The sequence below is a fragment of the Ammodytes marinus genome (assembly GCF_949987685.1).
Source record: "Ammodytes marinus genome assembly, chromosome: 24".
Classification (NCBI taxonomy): Eukaryota; Metazoa; Chordata; class Actinopteri; order Uranoscopiformes; family Ammodytidae; genus Ammodytes; species Ammodytes marinus.
This window is the reverse complement of record NC_137228.1, coordinates 6,414,857-6,431,538: the sequence shown is the minus strand read 5'-3', so window position 1 is coordinate 6,431,538 and position 16,682 is coordinate 6,414,857. Positions and strand designations below refer to the sequence as shown.

The following is a 16,682-nucleotide window of genomic DNA, read 5'->3' as shown; positions in this document are numbered from 1 at the left end:
CCCTCCGGATCATAAATGGCTGCCTGAAACCCACCCCTGTGTTCTACCTGCCAGTCCTAGCAGGAATAGCGCCAGCCGGCCTACGGCGAGAGGCCGCTACCCTCGCCCTGGCAAGGAAAGCCCAGGAACACAGCTGGCACCTCCTCCATGAAACCACCACCATGGCAACACCTCCAAGCAGACTCAAGTCCCGCCACCCATACAATCAGGCCGCACAAGAGATGCTTATTTCCATCCCGGAGGATCTGACAACCAAAGCCTGGCTGGCAGCGGCATGGAAGCAGGAGTGGGAGTCAGCAGGACAGACACGCCTACACCATTACATCCAGGATCCTGGAGGTGGCGTTGAGGGAGAAGATCTACCTCGCCGGCAATGGACCCTCCTGAACCGCCTTCGCACAGGGGTTGGCTGCTTCAAAGCGTCCATGAAGAAGTGGGGCCTAACAGACAGTGCAGCGTGTGAGTGCGGGGAGCCTGAGCAGACTGCCGACCACATCATCACCACCTGTCCCCGGCATAAACCACCTTCAGAGGAGGGCCTCTTCCAAGTGGGACCTGAGACGAGGGAGTGGCTACACGACACGAAGTTGGACATATGAAACGATACACGAAAGAAGAAGAAGATGCAGCAGCATGTTTAAAAATGCCTACTACATCCGATTGGGAGTTTTTGGCGATTCTGACCCACAATCCACTGCGTGCCGGAAGTGACGTCCCATCGACTGAGCCTCGGAGTGAAAACAACCAGCGATGCGACGGATAAACGTACAAGAGGCCAGTTCAAGGCACTATGTAATGATGAAGTAAATATGTTCAAGTATGTCCCAATTGTACAATAGAAAAAAATTAGTATGCGATTTGGAAGGCAGGGTTGGTGTTTATACAGTGCTGTATATAGCTGTATCCGCTTTCCAAGGTGTGGACGGAGGTTGCGACCTGCCCCCTTCCCACTGGCCACTCAATCTGCAAAGTTCAAACGTCCCCTTAGATCTTCACATGACCCTGTGTGAGGGGGGGTCATCCATCCCTCATTACCAGAGCTCTAGCAGCAAACAACCCCACCATAAACACACGCACACCGGTGACCTTTTGCAGAAGCAAACCATGGCACCCAGCAGTTGTCTCCCTCCCTCGCTGTGTGAACTAATAACATGAAACCCCAGTTTGTTTTGCACCTACACGGCCAGTTAGAAACGCCTGTCGCTCGGTTGCAGAACGCTGTTGTGCAATGAATGGCAGCGGTTGAGCCAGTGAGTCGACGCACAGCGAATTGAATTTTGTAATAGCAGCTTAGCGTGATTGATGATGCATTAGTGTGAGAAACGTCGTTAGGGAGGGAGAGATTCTTTGTGTTCTGGTCAATCGGGACGCAATCAAAACCTTTTGGAAAAGTGCACAGGAAACTGTTCCCCTCCCTCCTCCTCCTCCCCCCCACCCTTTGTGGGCGAGCCACTATCGATACCACTAAAGCATTACTGCTCACTGCTGTTAAGTGAAAATCCACCTTTAAAAACTGAACCATTGCTTTCCTAATGGATTCAAGATTGAAGATGGTTCATTCGTCATACACACAACAATTACAGCAGCAGTCTTTGGCAATGAAATTCTAGAGTCTCAGGCTCCTTTCAACAATGCGATATAAAAGAATATAATGTAACACAAGTGAAGAGAGCAACCTGACACCTAAATAAACATAAAATGAGAACAAAGACACAGTGCAGATACAAATGCAAGTGTAGAAATAAGTTGTACCTTATTAATATGAGTAGAATGCAAAATTAAAAATAAAAGTATCCGCAATAGAATACTGTACATGGCAGCTTCAACTACAACAATGTATGGACGTTTTAAAATCTGGAACAATGTGACAGCCCCTGAAGGGTTTTTTTTGTGGGCACAGTTTCTAGTTAATACATGATCGTGAATTAACGCTCATTCACAAACCCCCTTATGTCAGCACTCCGATTATTAGAGCCACTTGTTGGAGTCTCGCTTATCGAGTGTCTGTGTTCCAGTGAGATTTCCTCTCTTCACTGTGTAGAATTGTGTGTATTTTTATACACAAACGACAGGACTAAATACTAAAATATGTGGCGAAATAGGGAGATAACTTGAATAACATCGCTACTTTGGACAGATCTTGGAGTAAAGTACTTGTCACGTCGCCATAGCCACATTTTCAACATTTACACAATTTAGGATTGAGAAATAACCTGCTTGCAAACCAAATCCATATGTGTTTTTTAATTTTTTTTAATTCTATTATTCTATTGACTGATTTCTATGATTCGTTTTGGTTTAATTATTATTATTTTTTTATCACCACTAGACGGACTTACACAGATGTTGACTAGAACTTAACAGTGTTGGATGAAAAAAAAACTCAATCAAATACAAAATAGTGTATGTATTTTAATTTAAGGGTAGATTATTTGAACCTAGTGTCTCTGCTGTAAAGGCAATACGTCAGTGTGTGTGTGGTTGAGTGCTGAGCTGGGAGAGAGACCAGCAGCACATCTGGCCGTGGTTAAGATGAGCTATAGAGATGAAGGGCCAGGGAGATGCTGAGTGATAGCTGGGTGCCTCAGATAACCCCTCCATAGCCACGCCTAGCACGCTGCTTCACCGGGGCCCACAGCGGTCAACTGTGCCTGGGTAACAAGGGGCCCCAACCACAGCACCACAGCTGAAACCTTCGCTCCATTATCCATTTGTCGACTGTCTATGGAACAGTATTAGGACCAAGGGCGAAAAAAAACAAAACTATTATGCACTTCAAAAATAAAGTTGAAATATCGTGAATAAAGTGTTAATACAATTGTGTGAATAAAGACTAAACGCAATGGCCAGATTATTCTGGACAGTTCAAGACTGAGGTAAAGCTGGAACGATCTTGACAGATTCGAGGCCTGGGATCCATAACGCATAAGACATTTTTTATTGAGACACAAACCATGCATATATTCATATCGGTTCATCTCCTGGTGTCTATTCCAAAACACACATATTTAAATCATCAATAAAGCCAAGGGAGCAGACATTTCTGTTAAGTTTTTAAAAGCTAACGACACACATTTATCTAAGCTCTGTCAACTGTATAATTGTAAGAATGAACAGTTGTGGGTTAGTAACAGCCAGAAAGAGAGATTCATTGTGTTGTAAGGGCGTTCTCTGTATCCCACAATGCAATGGCCTCTCTGACACTATACCTCATTCTGTTAAGTGGGCTTTGAATCAAAAATTTAATTATTTGAGAGAGCAGAAGCACAATCTGAATATTGATTCTTCACTCTCCCTGTCATCTTATTATGGATATCAATATTTGACCCCATATATAACCTATTGGTGCAGTGTTTACACCTGCCAATGGGTGTGGGCTGTAGGACTTTAAATAACACCTGATTCCTGGCATAGGAGAAACGAGGGGGAAAAAAAGTTGGTGGCAATGAATCAGTGTTGACTCTCTGTTTGGGCTTTGAAGCTACAAAGGAAACCGTGATTCATGCAGTCTCATTATGCGTACAATTGGCAATCCTTAAAAATAATTAGACACTCCCACTTTTGGCATACTTACAGAAAAGTAAGTGAGCATGGTTGACTTGCTAGTTCTCTGCTGATTATTTCATTCTTTTTTTTCAATGTAATGTTTCTCGAACCAGACTGTCAAATGTATGCGCCGTACAGTTAGGTTTGTAACAATTTGGTACGGAACAGTAACCCTAGATCTGGCTTGCGTTTTACACTGTCGACAGTACCCTTGTCGTAGTTATTTGCTTTTACACTGTCAAAAGTGGGGAAGGGTACCAAAATAAGCAAAACGTGCAGTAACTATTTTCGTCACCGTTTGTCAAATAAATGCGTGCTGTACCGTACCAAACCGAACCATCCCGCTCAGTGGACATATTAGGGGCGTGGTTAAACTAAAGTTCCTTTTGGCTTACACCAGTGAAGCCAGTACAGCTAGTGCATGGGGAGCTGACAGCCATAATGTCACTGGCTTCAGGCTTGTTTTTGTGGTAGCGACCCCTGGGATCAAAGTGGAGAGGATTAAAGGAATTGTGAAGTGTCCCACTCACCCCCAGCCCCCCCCCCCCCCCATCTCCTCCTGCCCAGTCAAAAGGGAGGGCCTCTAAGCCTGCATGGCTTTTATTGTCATAATCCATACAGTTTCAATTGACTATGGAATGCACTGGCTAAGATGATGATGGCAGTGGTGGTGGGGGGTGTTCACATCACATATGTGTCTGAGTCGATGGGACTGTGCATTTCCGCATGCCCTCCTTCTGTGACTGCGCTGGAGAGGTCCCTGCAGTGTATTGATGTATGTGTCCCCTATACAGTTGCTGCAGTGTGAGTCCAGGGATGCAAGTTTCCAACATCATTTCCCCCCCCAAACATTTAAAGGGAGGTTTTCATTTGGAAATCCCGGTTTTAAACCAAGCACAATTTAAACTATTAGGTTAAATTAGCCCTTGAGCCTTGACATTCTTCTCGCCAGTAATGTAATTGTCTCTGTAATGTGCGCTTTGCCGTTTATTATCTAGATATTGTACATTATACATTAGAAAAGAACTGAGTGAATATAAAACCATTTAAAACAAAAGACATGGGGGGGGGGGGGGACTACAATTCCGCAGACAGGTTTGCCACTTTCAGCCACTTTATTATGAACAGTGACAAATAACATGGATAACATTACCCGACTAGTCCTGTCACTGTGTATCCCTAGCATTGACCAACAGAGACACTGCGTCACTATCGCTGCAGTGTTGTCCCCATAGAGTCAGAAGGGGAATACCCATAGTCCCATACCCAATCAGGGCCTGCTCCCAAAAAATGTCCCATGTTTTATCTCCTCTGGCTGGGGTTGGGAGGGAGAGAGGCCTCTATTTCTGTCCTTTGTTTATGTAAGGAGTGGCAGTATGGTGTTAAGAGAGCATAGAAGCCTGGGAATGTAGGGACCATATAGCTTGGGAATAATATGCTCATCTCTGTCATACTGTATATTTACTTTATACCGTGGGATTCATCCCACTAGAGGTTTCCATCTTTGATAATGGAAACAATTAAACAGTAGACTTCAAACTGACTTAACAATGACGTAAAACAGACAGAGGCAGCATATCTTATCTTCACATATTATTAGAAGCTGAAAACACAAAATATTTGGCAGAAGGCATTCATCAGTTATAAGGAATAGACATCCAAATGACAATGTGACACACAAACTGACCTGGAGCAAGAATAATCATGGTGGCACCCTCCTGCTGCTTTATTTTAAACTATATTGAATGTTCATATTTTTGGATCCAACAAATAATATAGAAAAAACAAAATCATTTGAAAGTCACCCATTTGCTGCAGCCCAACACGTGTCTAGAAATACAAAACTCACATTACATTGATCTAAGTTACTGCGATTGTGTAAGGCACTACTGGAATGTGATCACAGACGGTGTGTCTGTCACACACATGTGCACGCTTCCTCAGATCATCAATCACCATCCAGTTGACAGTTAATATTCATACAGTACAATGAGCCTTGCATAATGTGTGAATGAACGCTCACCCCGGTTTTGTCTCTTCACAGGGGCGTCATGTCAAGACTGGACAGCTGGCTGCCATCAAAGTCATGGACGTCACAGAGGTAAGGCCACACAATGTATTGTTTCAGCTTGACATCAGAATGTATGCACGTTGCAGGACTAACTCTGCATAAGGATGCATTGGAAGTCAAATCAAGCGCACACCGTGGGGATTTTACTTTTTAGTTAGCCATAGGAGAGAACAAATAAGAAGAAAAGTGTTTCTTTATTCTTTTTGAATTTTCTTTAAAATGATTCTGCACTTTTTATAATTACGCAAATAAAATGAATAAACGATTCCGTGATTAAAGACGAAATACAATGCAGAGCAAAACTTGACATGTGAAGTTGGAAAGATGTTGACAAGTTAGAACTTCTGGCGTCAATGTCTCATTAGTAAAACTTTAAAAATCCTTTTGGAATTTGAATATTAACATAATTTAGCCAGATTTCAATAACATTTTTATGAGTGGTTAAAATGCACACTTGGTACTACTCGTTCAGCTTTTTGTCACGCCTCAAAAACTGTCACCACAACATTATAAATGGTGTTTTTTGTAACTGACAAACATGAAGCACATCAGCTCGAGAACATTATACTTGGATTAACTCTCGTCTTTGCTCTCTTGTCTGGTGAGTGGTTAATATATTACAATTTGAGGAGATTCCTTTGGTTCTGACGTCTAAATGTTTTTTGAGCTGACTTGGGAGAAAATGCCACACTCTGTACTGTAATGAAATGAGTCCCCCCCCCCCATTAGGAACAACAGGATGCTTATTGAGTGCAGTGCGTCATTTAGCGACCAACGGGGCTGCCCTCCACCGAGGGAGGTCCCGTCTTGCAGCTGAAAGAAGGCACACAACCGCAGAAACACAAAAGCAGACAAGGCCAAAAGCTGGGCCAACCACCCACACGGCCATGATAATGACGGCTGGAATATGGCTGTAATAAAATGCTATACTCATGCTCCAATAACAGGCCTAGCTGGTGTATTCCAGAGCATTGGTGAATGGGTTGCACTCACAAACCCAGTTGAGTTCATCATCTTCCCCTAAAGTGATTGACACATGTTCTCTCATGTAAGGACACATTTACCACCACTAAAGTGCCAAGCCATGTAAAGGCTCCTGAGGCAGTAACAGGTAGCCCATGTGTCCCAACCTGCCTGCTGCCACTCCTCATTCAAGCCTACGTCATCAGTGATTAGTCAGAGTTGACACAATTGCTTTGATTTTATCATGTAAAACTGGTGTTCGAAAACATTGCCCAACCACTTGTGTTCTGTGCGCTGTGCCTTCCAGACATGTAGTAACATATCGTTGCATAAAGTTGGCCCACTTATTGACAGTGGAAGTGATTCACATCTTAAAGGTCAAGCTGCATTGAAGTTGCTCACAGCCGCCCAACACCTCACTGAGACACTTTGTTAGTTAAGTTTCATAATCATTTGTCTGTCTGCTTCTTCAAAGCGAAACATGCGACATAGCTCGGCTGGATTTTGTACTGTAAATAAATAAGAATGAGTAATATTGGGTGTGTGCCTTTTTTTTAATAACGCCTTGTTGTGCTGTATTAGAAGTCCTTGATTTGTTTAACCTGCACACGATTGAATGATTCATTGTGTACAGTCTCCAACGCTGACCTGATTTAAGATTGTTTACTGGTAGACTTGTCAGTCATACTTAAGTCACTACGACTGTGATGTACAGTGACAACTTTGGTGTTTGTGTATAATGACACTTTGATATATTAATTGGCTATACGTTGAGATGTGTTAATGTGAGACTCAGGCTGTATTCACCTGCTGTTCTCTTTCTTTTGAGACCATTTGGATTTTGGAAATTGTTTTGCCAAATCAATATTTACAAAATTAGCAGATTCATCTTTCATTGAAATAATTGTTAACCTAAAAGTCACTTAGAAAGCTCAAAAGTTAAAAAAATTACTGATTCAGAAATTTGATTATGTTATTGGCAGTTACTGCATTATTGGCTGCTACAGACCTTATGTTATGTGTATTATGCATTGACAAATTGTGTTCTCTATAATGTGTCTAAGCTTTCTCTCTCTATCTGACACACATCACCATATGATTGTGTCAGTCAATTCAATTCAAAAACCTTTATACGCTTGACTATTATAGAAAACAATATTATTGCCAAAGCCTAACAGATATAACAATATATAAAAAAAAAGTAAAAAGAACAATTTTGCATATACAATAACTACACAGGTAACACATTTAAAGTCTTTCCGCTCGCTTCCCCACCTGACTTGAGGCAGCGAAAGCTTTCAGTGTGGGGTGTGTGATACTCCAACAGCTGCACGACAGAGAGGGGGGTTGGACTGAGGGGGGTTGACTATGGGGGTAGGGCTGGAGGGGGAGTGGTGGTGTTGCGCACAACAGAAAGACTTACGTCAACGCAAAACGAGTCATGCAGCAGCCAACTGCCATTCTGCTATAGGAAGGTGATGCATGCTCACATTGCAGTTTAGGAACATGCATACATAGCGCTAGCTGTGTAGCATTGGTGACATTTGAAATCTACTATTATTAGGAGAGGCACTCCCCCCCCCCCCCCCACACACACACACACACCCTACCCCATGCATTGTAGCTTGCAGTGATAATGCTGTACAACCTCCCCCCCACCTTTTGGTTTTCCCTCCTCCCACTGTACTTTCTATAGGAGAGAGGCCGCGTAAACCATAAAGCAAACCACACTCCGCGGGCTGATCTTTGCATGTGTTCAATTAGCGTGTCACTGTTAATCATTGTCAAGTTGCTATTGGATGCAAGCAGGGAGCTAACGCTGCTGCAGCCTAGCCATTTCTTTTTATTTATCAAGATGTGATACTGGACAGCTTTCTCTCCTTTGACTTGCTCCAAATGCCATTTCTAACAATGACTCAACACCGCATCAAAGCTACATCTGGAAGCTGATATAGCATCGTAAACTCTGGATAAACCCACTGATTTCCCTATTGTGTTATGTCTGCAACAAAGCCCTTTGTGTGATCATCATGTTTGTTTTTCTTGCGTTTTTTTTTAAAGGCCATCCATTTTCCTACTGATGTATCTCTCTTCTATGAAGTGGTCCTCCACCCAGTTTGCATGCTATTTACTTTGTTTATGCAGGTCAATGTATAGGCCACAACACTTAAACTTTCTGCCCAGCTCCGAACAAATCTATTCAGACTAATGTCGGCCAAGGGGATTTTTGCTATCGATCTAATTTATATATATATTTCTCTTTTTTAAAGGGGATTAAAGATAATGGCTACTGTACACATCAACTCACACTGAGACTCGCTCATGCATTAATAATCCCTAAACAAAGGAATCATTTGGCTGTAGACGAACCGACGGCTCATGCTGCATTGTTGTATTGCGGAGTCCTAGAAGGAGCCCAATGACTAAGGTCTGGCTGAAATGAAGCCAAATTAGGGCGTTGTCACATAGCTTGACACTTGCTATGACCCTAAGAATTGATTTTGATCTGAAATGAAATGTCACTCAAGGCCAAATGATGATTAGGCATTATTGCAATTCACCATAAAGAATGTACCTCATGTAATGTGTGTGTTTTGTGTGTGTGTCAAGGATGAAGAGGAAGAAATTAAACTGGAGATCAATATGCTGAAAAAGTATTCCCACCATCGGAACATAGCCACATACTACGGCGCTTTCATTAAGAAGAGCCCGCCAGGACACGACGACCAGCTATGGGTAAGTCCTCTCACCCATACAGAAATAGTGTAGCTGACATGAACATTTCTTCCGCCATTTTTCCTTTTTCAACTATCTTCCTATGTGTCTCTTCAACACTTAAGACTCAAGGCCAATTGAAAACATACAACACAAACAATAGGGACAATGCAAAGAAAATGGGTAATTCGAGAAATAAAGACAAACAATGTGAAGAATAGCCAGATAACCAAATCAATTCATTCATTAAAGGTTCAGTAAGCGGAATGGTCCTTTTAGCTAACTTCCTGTCAGTGACTGCAGTTAGCAGTCCCCTCCCTTGTCCCCACGTCCCACATTAATGCACTGCGGTCTTCAAGCAGCGAGTTATCTAGCATCATCTCAGATCCATAAGTCCACCAGCAGTGCAACGGGTGCCGGTTTGTAGCGTTCTCTCTTCTGATTGGTTATTAGTAGTGGGATCCCCGAAAAGTTCATTTGCCGATTACATGCAGAGCGAGTGACTGAGAGATCGGCTTAATAAAACGCGCACACTACATAAGTGATCACTGTACGAATAAAGAGCGATTTGACACTTAAATTAACATGAATAAATCGCTTACTTCACCTTTAATTAAGCCAAATATGTATATACGTTTTAGAAATAAATAGTGTAATACATATGGATAGAATCTACAAGGGTCTTGTATTGAGGTTATTTGTCAGAGATGGTGGACTCATCCTCTCCTCTGTGTTGTAGTTGGTGATGGAGTTCTGTGGAGCGGGTTCCATCACAGACCTGGTGAAGAACACCAAGGGCAACCAGCTGAAGGAGGACTGGATCGCCTACATCTCCAGAGAAATCCTTAGGGTGAGCTCCTTCTCCCTCTCCTCCCTCCCTTTTTCTCTTACCATACGATATGATGCCATATTAGTTTACTGTAAGTCCGAGTCTAAAATATGTCTCGCAGCTCCATTTCTCTTCTGGTCTCGAATAATAGAGTAACACATGTCTGTCTGTCTGTACATCCGTTTGTCTGTTTGTGTGTCTCTCTCTATCTCCCCTTCTCTCTCTCTCTCTCCCCCTCCCTCTCTCCCCCTCTGTCTCTCTGTCTCTCCCTCAGGGTCTTGCCCACCTGCACGCCCACCACGTCATCCATCGCGACATCAAGGGCCAGAACGTTCTGTTGACGGAGAATGCTGAAGTCAAACTAGGCGAGTGGCGGCATCATACCTTCTTCTTTAATCCCTGTCCTTAGTAGTTGTTCTGCTAAGAATCTATTGGCAGTTTACACTGTGCAATTTTGGGCTGTGCTGTCCCACAACAAAAGTTAAAGGTTCAGTAAGCGGAATGGTCAGTTTAGCTAACTTCCTGTCAGTGACTGCAGTTAGCAGTCCCCTCCCTCGTCCCCACGTCACCACTTTAATGCACTGCGGTCTTCAAGCAGCGAGTGATCTAGCATAATTTCAGATGCATAAGTGTGATAAAACATGATAAAAACCATCAAAACAGACATTGGGAAGAATTTTTACCTTCTTCGCCATTGTAGGCCATACACATTCTACCCTCTGTCGCTCTGCACGTGCACCGGCAGTGAGACGTGTGCCGGTTTGCAGCGTTCTCTCTTCTGATTGGTAGTGGGATCCCCGAAAAGTTTATTTGCCGATTATATGCAGAGCGAGTGACTGAGAGATTTATGAAACGTGCACACTATATAAGTGTATGAATAAAGAGCGATTTAACACTTATATTAACATAAATAAATCGCTTACTTCACCTTTAAAGCGTCTTGAAAGAAAAATGCTGCTCAATATCTTTTTAGATTGTATTTTCAGAAGGTTATAAATGTACAAGTTTAATTGACTGCGCTCCCTCAAAATCCTGTCTGTAGTTGACTTTGGTGTGAGCGCTCAGCTGGACCGCACAGTGGGGAGGAGAAACACCTTCATCGGGACTCCCTATTGGATGGCGCCCGAGGTCATTGCTTGTGACGAGAACCCAGACGCCACATACGATTACAGGGTAAGAGCCTCCACTATAAGAAGCAAGCACTAAAAAAAACTTGACCTTATGTAAGTGCTTAAATTTTTTTTATTGCCCCTGTGAACACCTTGACTTGGCTCTTCGTGGTTGTTGGTTAATGGGCGTCACCCTTTTCTTACAGAGCGATCTGTGGTCCACAGGTATCACAGCTATAGAAATGGCAGAAGGAGCACCTCGTGAGTATTGTTTTTTGTTTTTGTCGTATGCCATCACCTCAGCAAGACTGAATAATCCTCTGTTTTGAGAAAAATTTTGTTCTATTATGTTTTGAATTCTTATCTGTGTGTGTGTGTGTGTGCGCACACATCTTCCCCCAGCTCTTTGTGACATGCACCCAATGCGTGCGCTCTTCCTCATTCCGAGAAACCCTCCGCCCAGACTCAAATCTAAAAAATGGTGAGTACCACAAGTATTCCTGTCCTTTTCCGAACCTCTTTGCATCCTGATAAATCTCGCCACGGGAATCTTTATGTGCAGATTTCCTCCTTGGCCTCTCAAAAGTGTAAACTTGTCTATTTAGATTTTATCTCTGACCTCAGACCAGCCAGCTATAGGGGGCTTGAATCAGAGCTTTGTTGCTGAGCTCGACATCTGTGGTACACCTGCTCTGGCAGACTCAGCGTCTCTCTTGGCACACACTGCAGCGCTGCATTGGACGCACTGCAGAAAAGAAAAGAAAAAAACACACATGATCTGAGATGAATTATTACTTTATTTTAAAGACGTTGTGTTATGGATTGGCTTCTATGTTAAAGATGGAGTCAGTGATTCTGGAGAACGCATGTTGTCAAACTCCCTTTTTGTCAAAATGAGTGAATATCTCCTCACAATCCACTTTAAGTCCATACTGTGTGTGCCCTGAAAGAAAAGAATCTGCTGTTGTGATACACATGCTAGTGTTTTTAAACAAAAGAGGCCAACCATATATATCAACATGCCCATTTACAGAGCTTAGGCTGTGTAAAAACACATACATTGTTTTAAGTGCACACAGTGCAGGTAGGTAGCGGGTCGTAAGGAGATATTCGCAGATAAAGACAAAAATGTATTTCAACAATCATTCCCCAGAATCGCTGACTACACCTTAGGAATTAGAATTGCTTTTCTATTGGACTGTTCAATCTGAAAGTGAATTGATCCTACACCTTTAAAGGCAACAGGTGCAAATGGTTGATGATCATTTAAATGTGCCGTGTGCCCCATATTTCAGAGTTTTCATGGTATATATGTGATGAAAGGTTCAATGTCACCTGTCCACATGTATACACCTCAACTAACACCGAGGAACCAGAGGCACAGGGGGGAAGGGACTGTTGTTAGGAGGACTGAATAGAAGGTTGTCTGCAGAAATTTCAGTTTTGCGTGAGATCTTTGGATGTGCTTTATCCTTTTCACGGCGAAAAAATATCCGGCACCCACTGTCTCTTTACACACGTCAGGCATTGTTTCTATCTATTGACTACTTTTGTTGCCTTCGATCCCCCACCACAGGTCCAAAAAGTTCAGCAGTTTCATCGAGGGAAGCCTGGTGAAGAACTATACGCAGCGGCCGCCGACAGAGCAGCAGCTGAAGCATCCCTTCATCCGCGACCAGCCCAACGAGAGGCAAGTCCGCATCCAGCTCAAGGACCACATCGACCGCACCAAGAAGAAGAGGGGAGAGAAGGGTGCGTCTGGCTCTCTACTCCACACCTGTGATTTTTTATTTGTTTTTATTGTCACTGGCTACATGTTATGTTGTGTTCTGATTTGAACTTGTTCATTTTTTTTCTCTTGTACAGATGAGACTGAGTACGAGTACAGTGGCAGTGAGGAGGAGGAAGAGGAGCCCGCAGAGCAAGAGGGAGAGCCCAGGTATGGTTTTTAGTAATATTACCCATGAGTACAGAAATACGGAGGTTCCCAATCAAATCGTTTTCATTTGAGTTTTCAAATCGCTTTGGTTTTAGTTTCCGGTTTGCGTGTTGACAAAAGGCCAAAGCGCACAGAAAAAAGATATGGCTAGGAAAATACCCATGGACATGGGCTCCATCGTACCTACTAATTAGAAGGCATTACAGACTAATGTGTCTCTTTTTTTTTACACAAGATATGTATTTCAGTATTTATTTATTTATTTGTTACAACACACAAACAAACACCTGCACCAAATGTCAAATAAAATATACAAAAATAAAACAGAAATTAAATAAAAATTACCCCAAATTCTTTTAATAAAAAGCAAATCTATCCCATGTTCCCAACCCTACTGTGTCTCTTTACTCTAACCATCACGTCTCTCCCTCTCACCATCCAGCTCCATTGTCAACCAGCCAGGAGAGTCCACTCTGCGCCGAGACTTCATCCGCCTGCAGATGGAGAACAAGGAGCGCTCGGAGGCTCTGCGGCGCCAGCAGCACCTGCAGGAACAGCAGCTCAGAGAGCAAGAGGAATACAAGCGCCAACTACTGGCCGAGAGGCAGAAACGCATCGAGCAACAGAAGGAGCAGAGGAAGAGGCTGGAAGAGGTAGGCGCTATTTTTTTACTCTTTGTTTTTTTTTCATGAAGTTCTCAAAAAACAAAGATGGATCAGACTGGTTAAAATCCTGCTTTTGTTGTGAATTTAATTTAGATTTTTTTTCAATTATAGTTTTTATTATTTCCTTCACAGGCATTAAGATATCATTCAAATGTGTTTTATATTTTGTATTTACAAAAGAGCTTATGAAATCAGCCTCAAAACCCAACACCTTCATGTGATAAAAATTGCATTGCTACCTTAAATTAAACGCACATTATCACGCATATATCCTCATGCATCTACATGCACGTACATTGACGCTCTGTAAACAAACCTCCATGTGTAGCATACATGGTGAACATTGACCTGGAAGGAAACCTATTTCTCTGTTGTGAAACTCTGTCGTGTCCCTGTCGTGCGCCCATAGCAACAGCGACGTGAGCGTGAGATGAGGAGGCAGCAGGAGCGCGAGCAGCGCCGCAAAGAGCAGGAAGACAAGAGGCGCGTGGAAGAGATGGACCGCAGACGTAAAGAAGAGGAGGAACGCCGGAGGGCAGATGACGAGAAGAGACGGAACGATCGGGAACAGGTCAGCTTTACAATGTATTCAATGTATGGACTGGTACTCATTATGAGATGGAGGGGCGGGTAAGGTGGAATTAGTGAGACATGCCCTGCGTTCCAAATCACATACTTTTTCTTTTTACTACACTACATACTAAAGTACACAAGAGTTTTAGGGCCACAGGATGGAAAAAAATCAGATAAGGAAGATTTTTTTTCATTATGTCGAGAAATGTTAAGAATAAAGACAAATACTACAAAATGCTATTGGAGTTAGTGGGGTATTTATGTATTTTCAGCATACTACAATTGGTGTGTATGTATTGGGACATCCTAAATATTTTTTCTACCATACTAAACAGTAGGTAGTATGGGTATTGGAATGCAGCCATGGACTTTCCCGCTAACGGCCGTTTGCTCTGCTGTGATTGACAGGAGTACATCAGGCGTCAGCTAGAGGAGGAGCAGAGACACCTGGAGATGCTGCAGGAGCAGCTGCTCCGTGAACAGGCCATGCTGCTGGTCAGTCACACACACACACACACACACACACACACACACACACACACACACACACACACACACACACACACTGTATATATGTCTTCATGTCATACAATTGCTGAATCATTTCACTTCAAAGAACTGCGAAAATAAATGTTGTTCTACATTGCATCACATTTGGCATTATCTTTGTATTGTGAACCAAATCAATAATTTGCCATTTTCTGCATTGTTGGTTTTTGTTAGATCAATCGGTTTCATTCATTCTGTTTCTTTAATATAATTATCAAAACAGTAAGTTGGCTTCAGGGTCAACAAAAAGGCTGCATATTGCATAGAAATATTTTTTTCCTGGATGATAAAACAGGCAAATGTAGTTACACATGCTGCCAAGTTGTGTCTGTGTAGGATTGAAAGATGGCGCTGCTTTTTAGTGGGCATAAGTGTTTCAGGGAGACGCAGGCTGCCAGCTCTGCCGTCTCTTGACTCAACACACGCTCTACAATAGGAGTTCAAGTGGCGGGAGCTGGAGGAGCAGCGCAAGGCCGAGCGGCTCCACAAGCGTCTGCAGCAGGAGCAGGCCTACCTGCTGTCACTCCAGCACACATCCAAACAGCCGCCTGGCGACAAGACCAAGCCCCCCTCTGACCCTAGCAAGCCTCCACAGACCTCCACCCTGCCCCCTCACACCCAGCTCCTCCACACCGCTGTCTCTGTAGCAAGAGGCCCTCATGATGAGCCCACCACAGTCTCCTCAGACAGCACTCAATCCCAGGCACTTCTACCAGACACGACTGACTCTGTTGAGACCTCAAACTGCCCCAGCCCCACTCAGGCCGAACCCCCCACTGACTCTGAACCTCCCAAGGCAGAAGGTTTGGAGCCCGATAGGCCAGCAGAGCCTGTCACTCATCCTCCTCAGCCTATCAGAGAGGTGAACCTCCTCCTTGGCTCCGCCTTCCCCCCCCCCCCCCCCCCCCGCCAGCGCCTGCTCTTTCCAGCTTCTCTTTGCTTGTCTTCACACACTGGCCATGATGATGGAGGTGGTGCGAGCAATAAACATTTGTTCTCTTAAGCCAAAATAGTTAGTTAAATCTCCTGCGAGGAACTTTTAATAATCATTTTTCCTCTGATGAGCATAAATGACGTGTAACAGCAAATGAGAGCATAAATGAAAACAAAACCATTTGATATAGTAATTATTAATGCCTGAGCACAGGTCCAAAGTGTAGGAAGACGGGAACATCCTTTGTCTCCCGAAACAGTTCTAAATCAACGTCATAGTACCATTATCAATCTCACATACATTACCTCATCAACATGCATCTGCGTTCTCTCTTCATGGAAGTATTCACTCGCTACTTAAACAAATGCACACTGGTGTTGTAAAAAACACTACTGCTTTTGTCCAAAGGTGCATCTAGAATCAACAAAAATTGTTCCTCTTAGCTACTTTAATTATTCATTAATTTTCTGATTTGGATGCGACGGTGTAATTCCAAAGCAATAACTAATTTCTTACAACACACACAGTAGCCCCCCCCCCCCCTCAGCCAGACCCTTTAAAATGAAACAAAGAGGGGGCACAGTGGAGACTGGAAGCCCACAGGGATCGCAGCCTCCAGCCACCAGTCACCAGCCTTTTCATGTCCTGAATAACAGAGCTGTCCTCCTCCACTCCTTCTTGGCACTCGCTCTCACTTGCACTGTTGCTCGTCTCCTTGACTACTAAAACCAAGTTTTAAACATTTTCTTGCGTCTCAATCGTCACTTCAAGCAGGCGGAGCAAGAGAAA

At 43.4% G+C, this 16,682-nt stretch overlaps 1 protein-coding gene across 13 annotated transcripts in view; it reads left to right on the top strand.

Annotated features, from left to right (window-relative positions):
• The window catches only part of LOC307269814 (mitogen-activated protein kinase kinase kinase kinase 4-like), a 44,674-nt gene that overhangs the window by 9,808 nt on the left and 18,184 nt on the right, over positions 1–16,682 (top strand). For 9 of the 13 annotated variants that reach the window (XM_080052877.1, XM_080052876.1, XM_080052874.1 and 6 more), the window contains exons 3-15: positions 5,591–5,647; positions 9,191–9,316; positions 10,035–10,145; positions 10,399–10,489; positions 11,167–11,297; positions 11,440–11,494; positions 11,636–11,714; positions 12,810–12,985; positions 13,100–13,172; positions 13,615–13,825; positions 14,247–14,408; positions 14,819–14,905; positions 15,396–15,821. In XM_080052877.1, coding sequence (XP_079909003.1) covers positions 5,591–5,647; positions 9,191–9,316; positions 10,035–10,145; positions 10,399–10,489; positions 11,167–11,297; positions 11,440–11,494; positions 11,636–11,714; positions 12,810–12,985; positions 13,100–13,172; positions 13,615–13,825; positions 14,247–14,408; positions 14,819–14,905; positions 15,396–15,821 — 1,785 coding nt within the window. The remainder of the gene's footprint in view (positions 1–5,590; positions 5,648–9,190; positions 9,317–10,034; positions 10,146–10,398; positions 10,490–11,166; positions 11,298–11,439; positions 11,495–11,635; positions 11,715–12,809; positions 12,986–13,099; positions 13,173–13,614; positions 13,826–14,246; positions 14,409–14,818; positions 14,906–15,395; positions 15,822–16,682) is intronic. The other 4 variants (XM_080052867.1, XM_080052869.1, XM_080052868.1 and 1 more) reach the window with 1 other exon arrangement.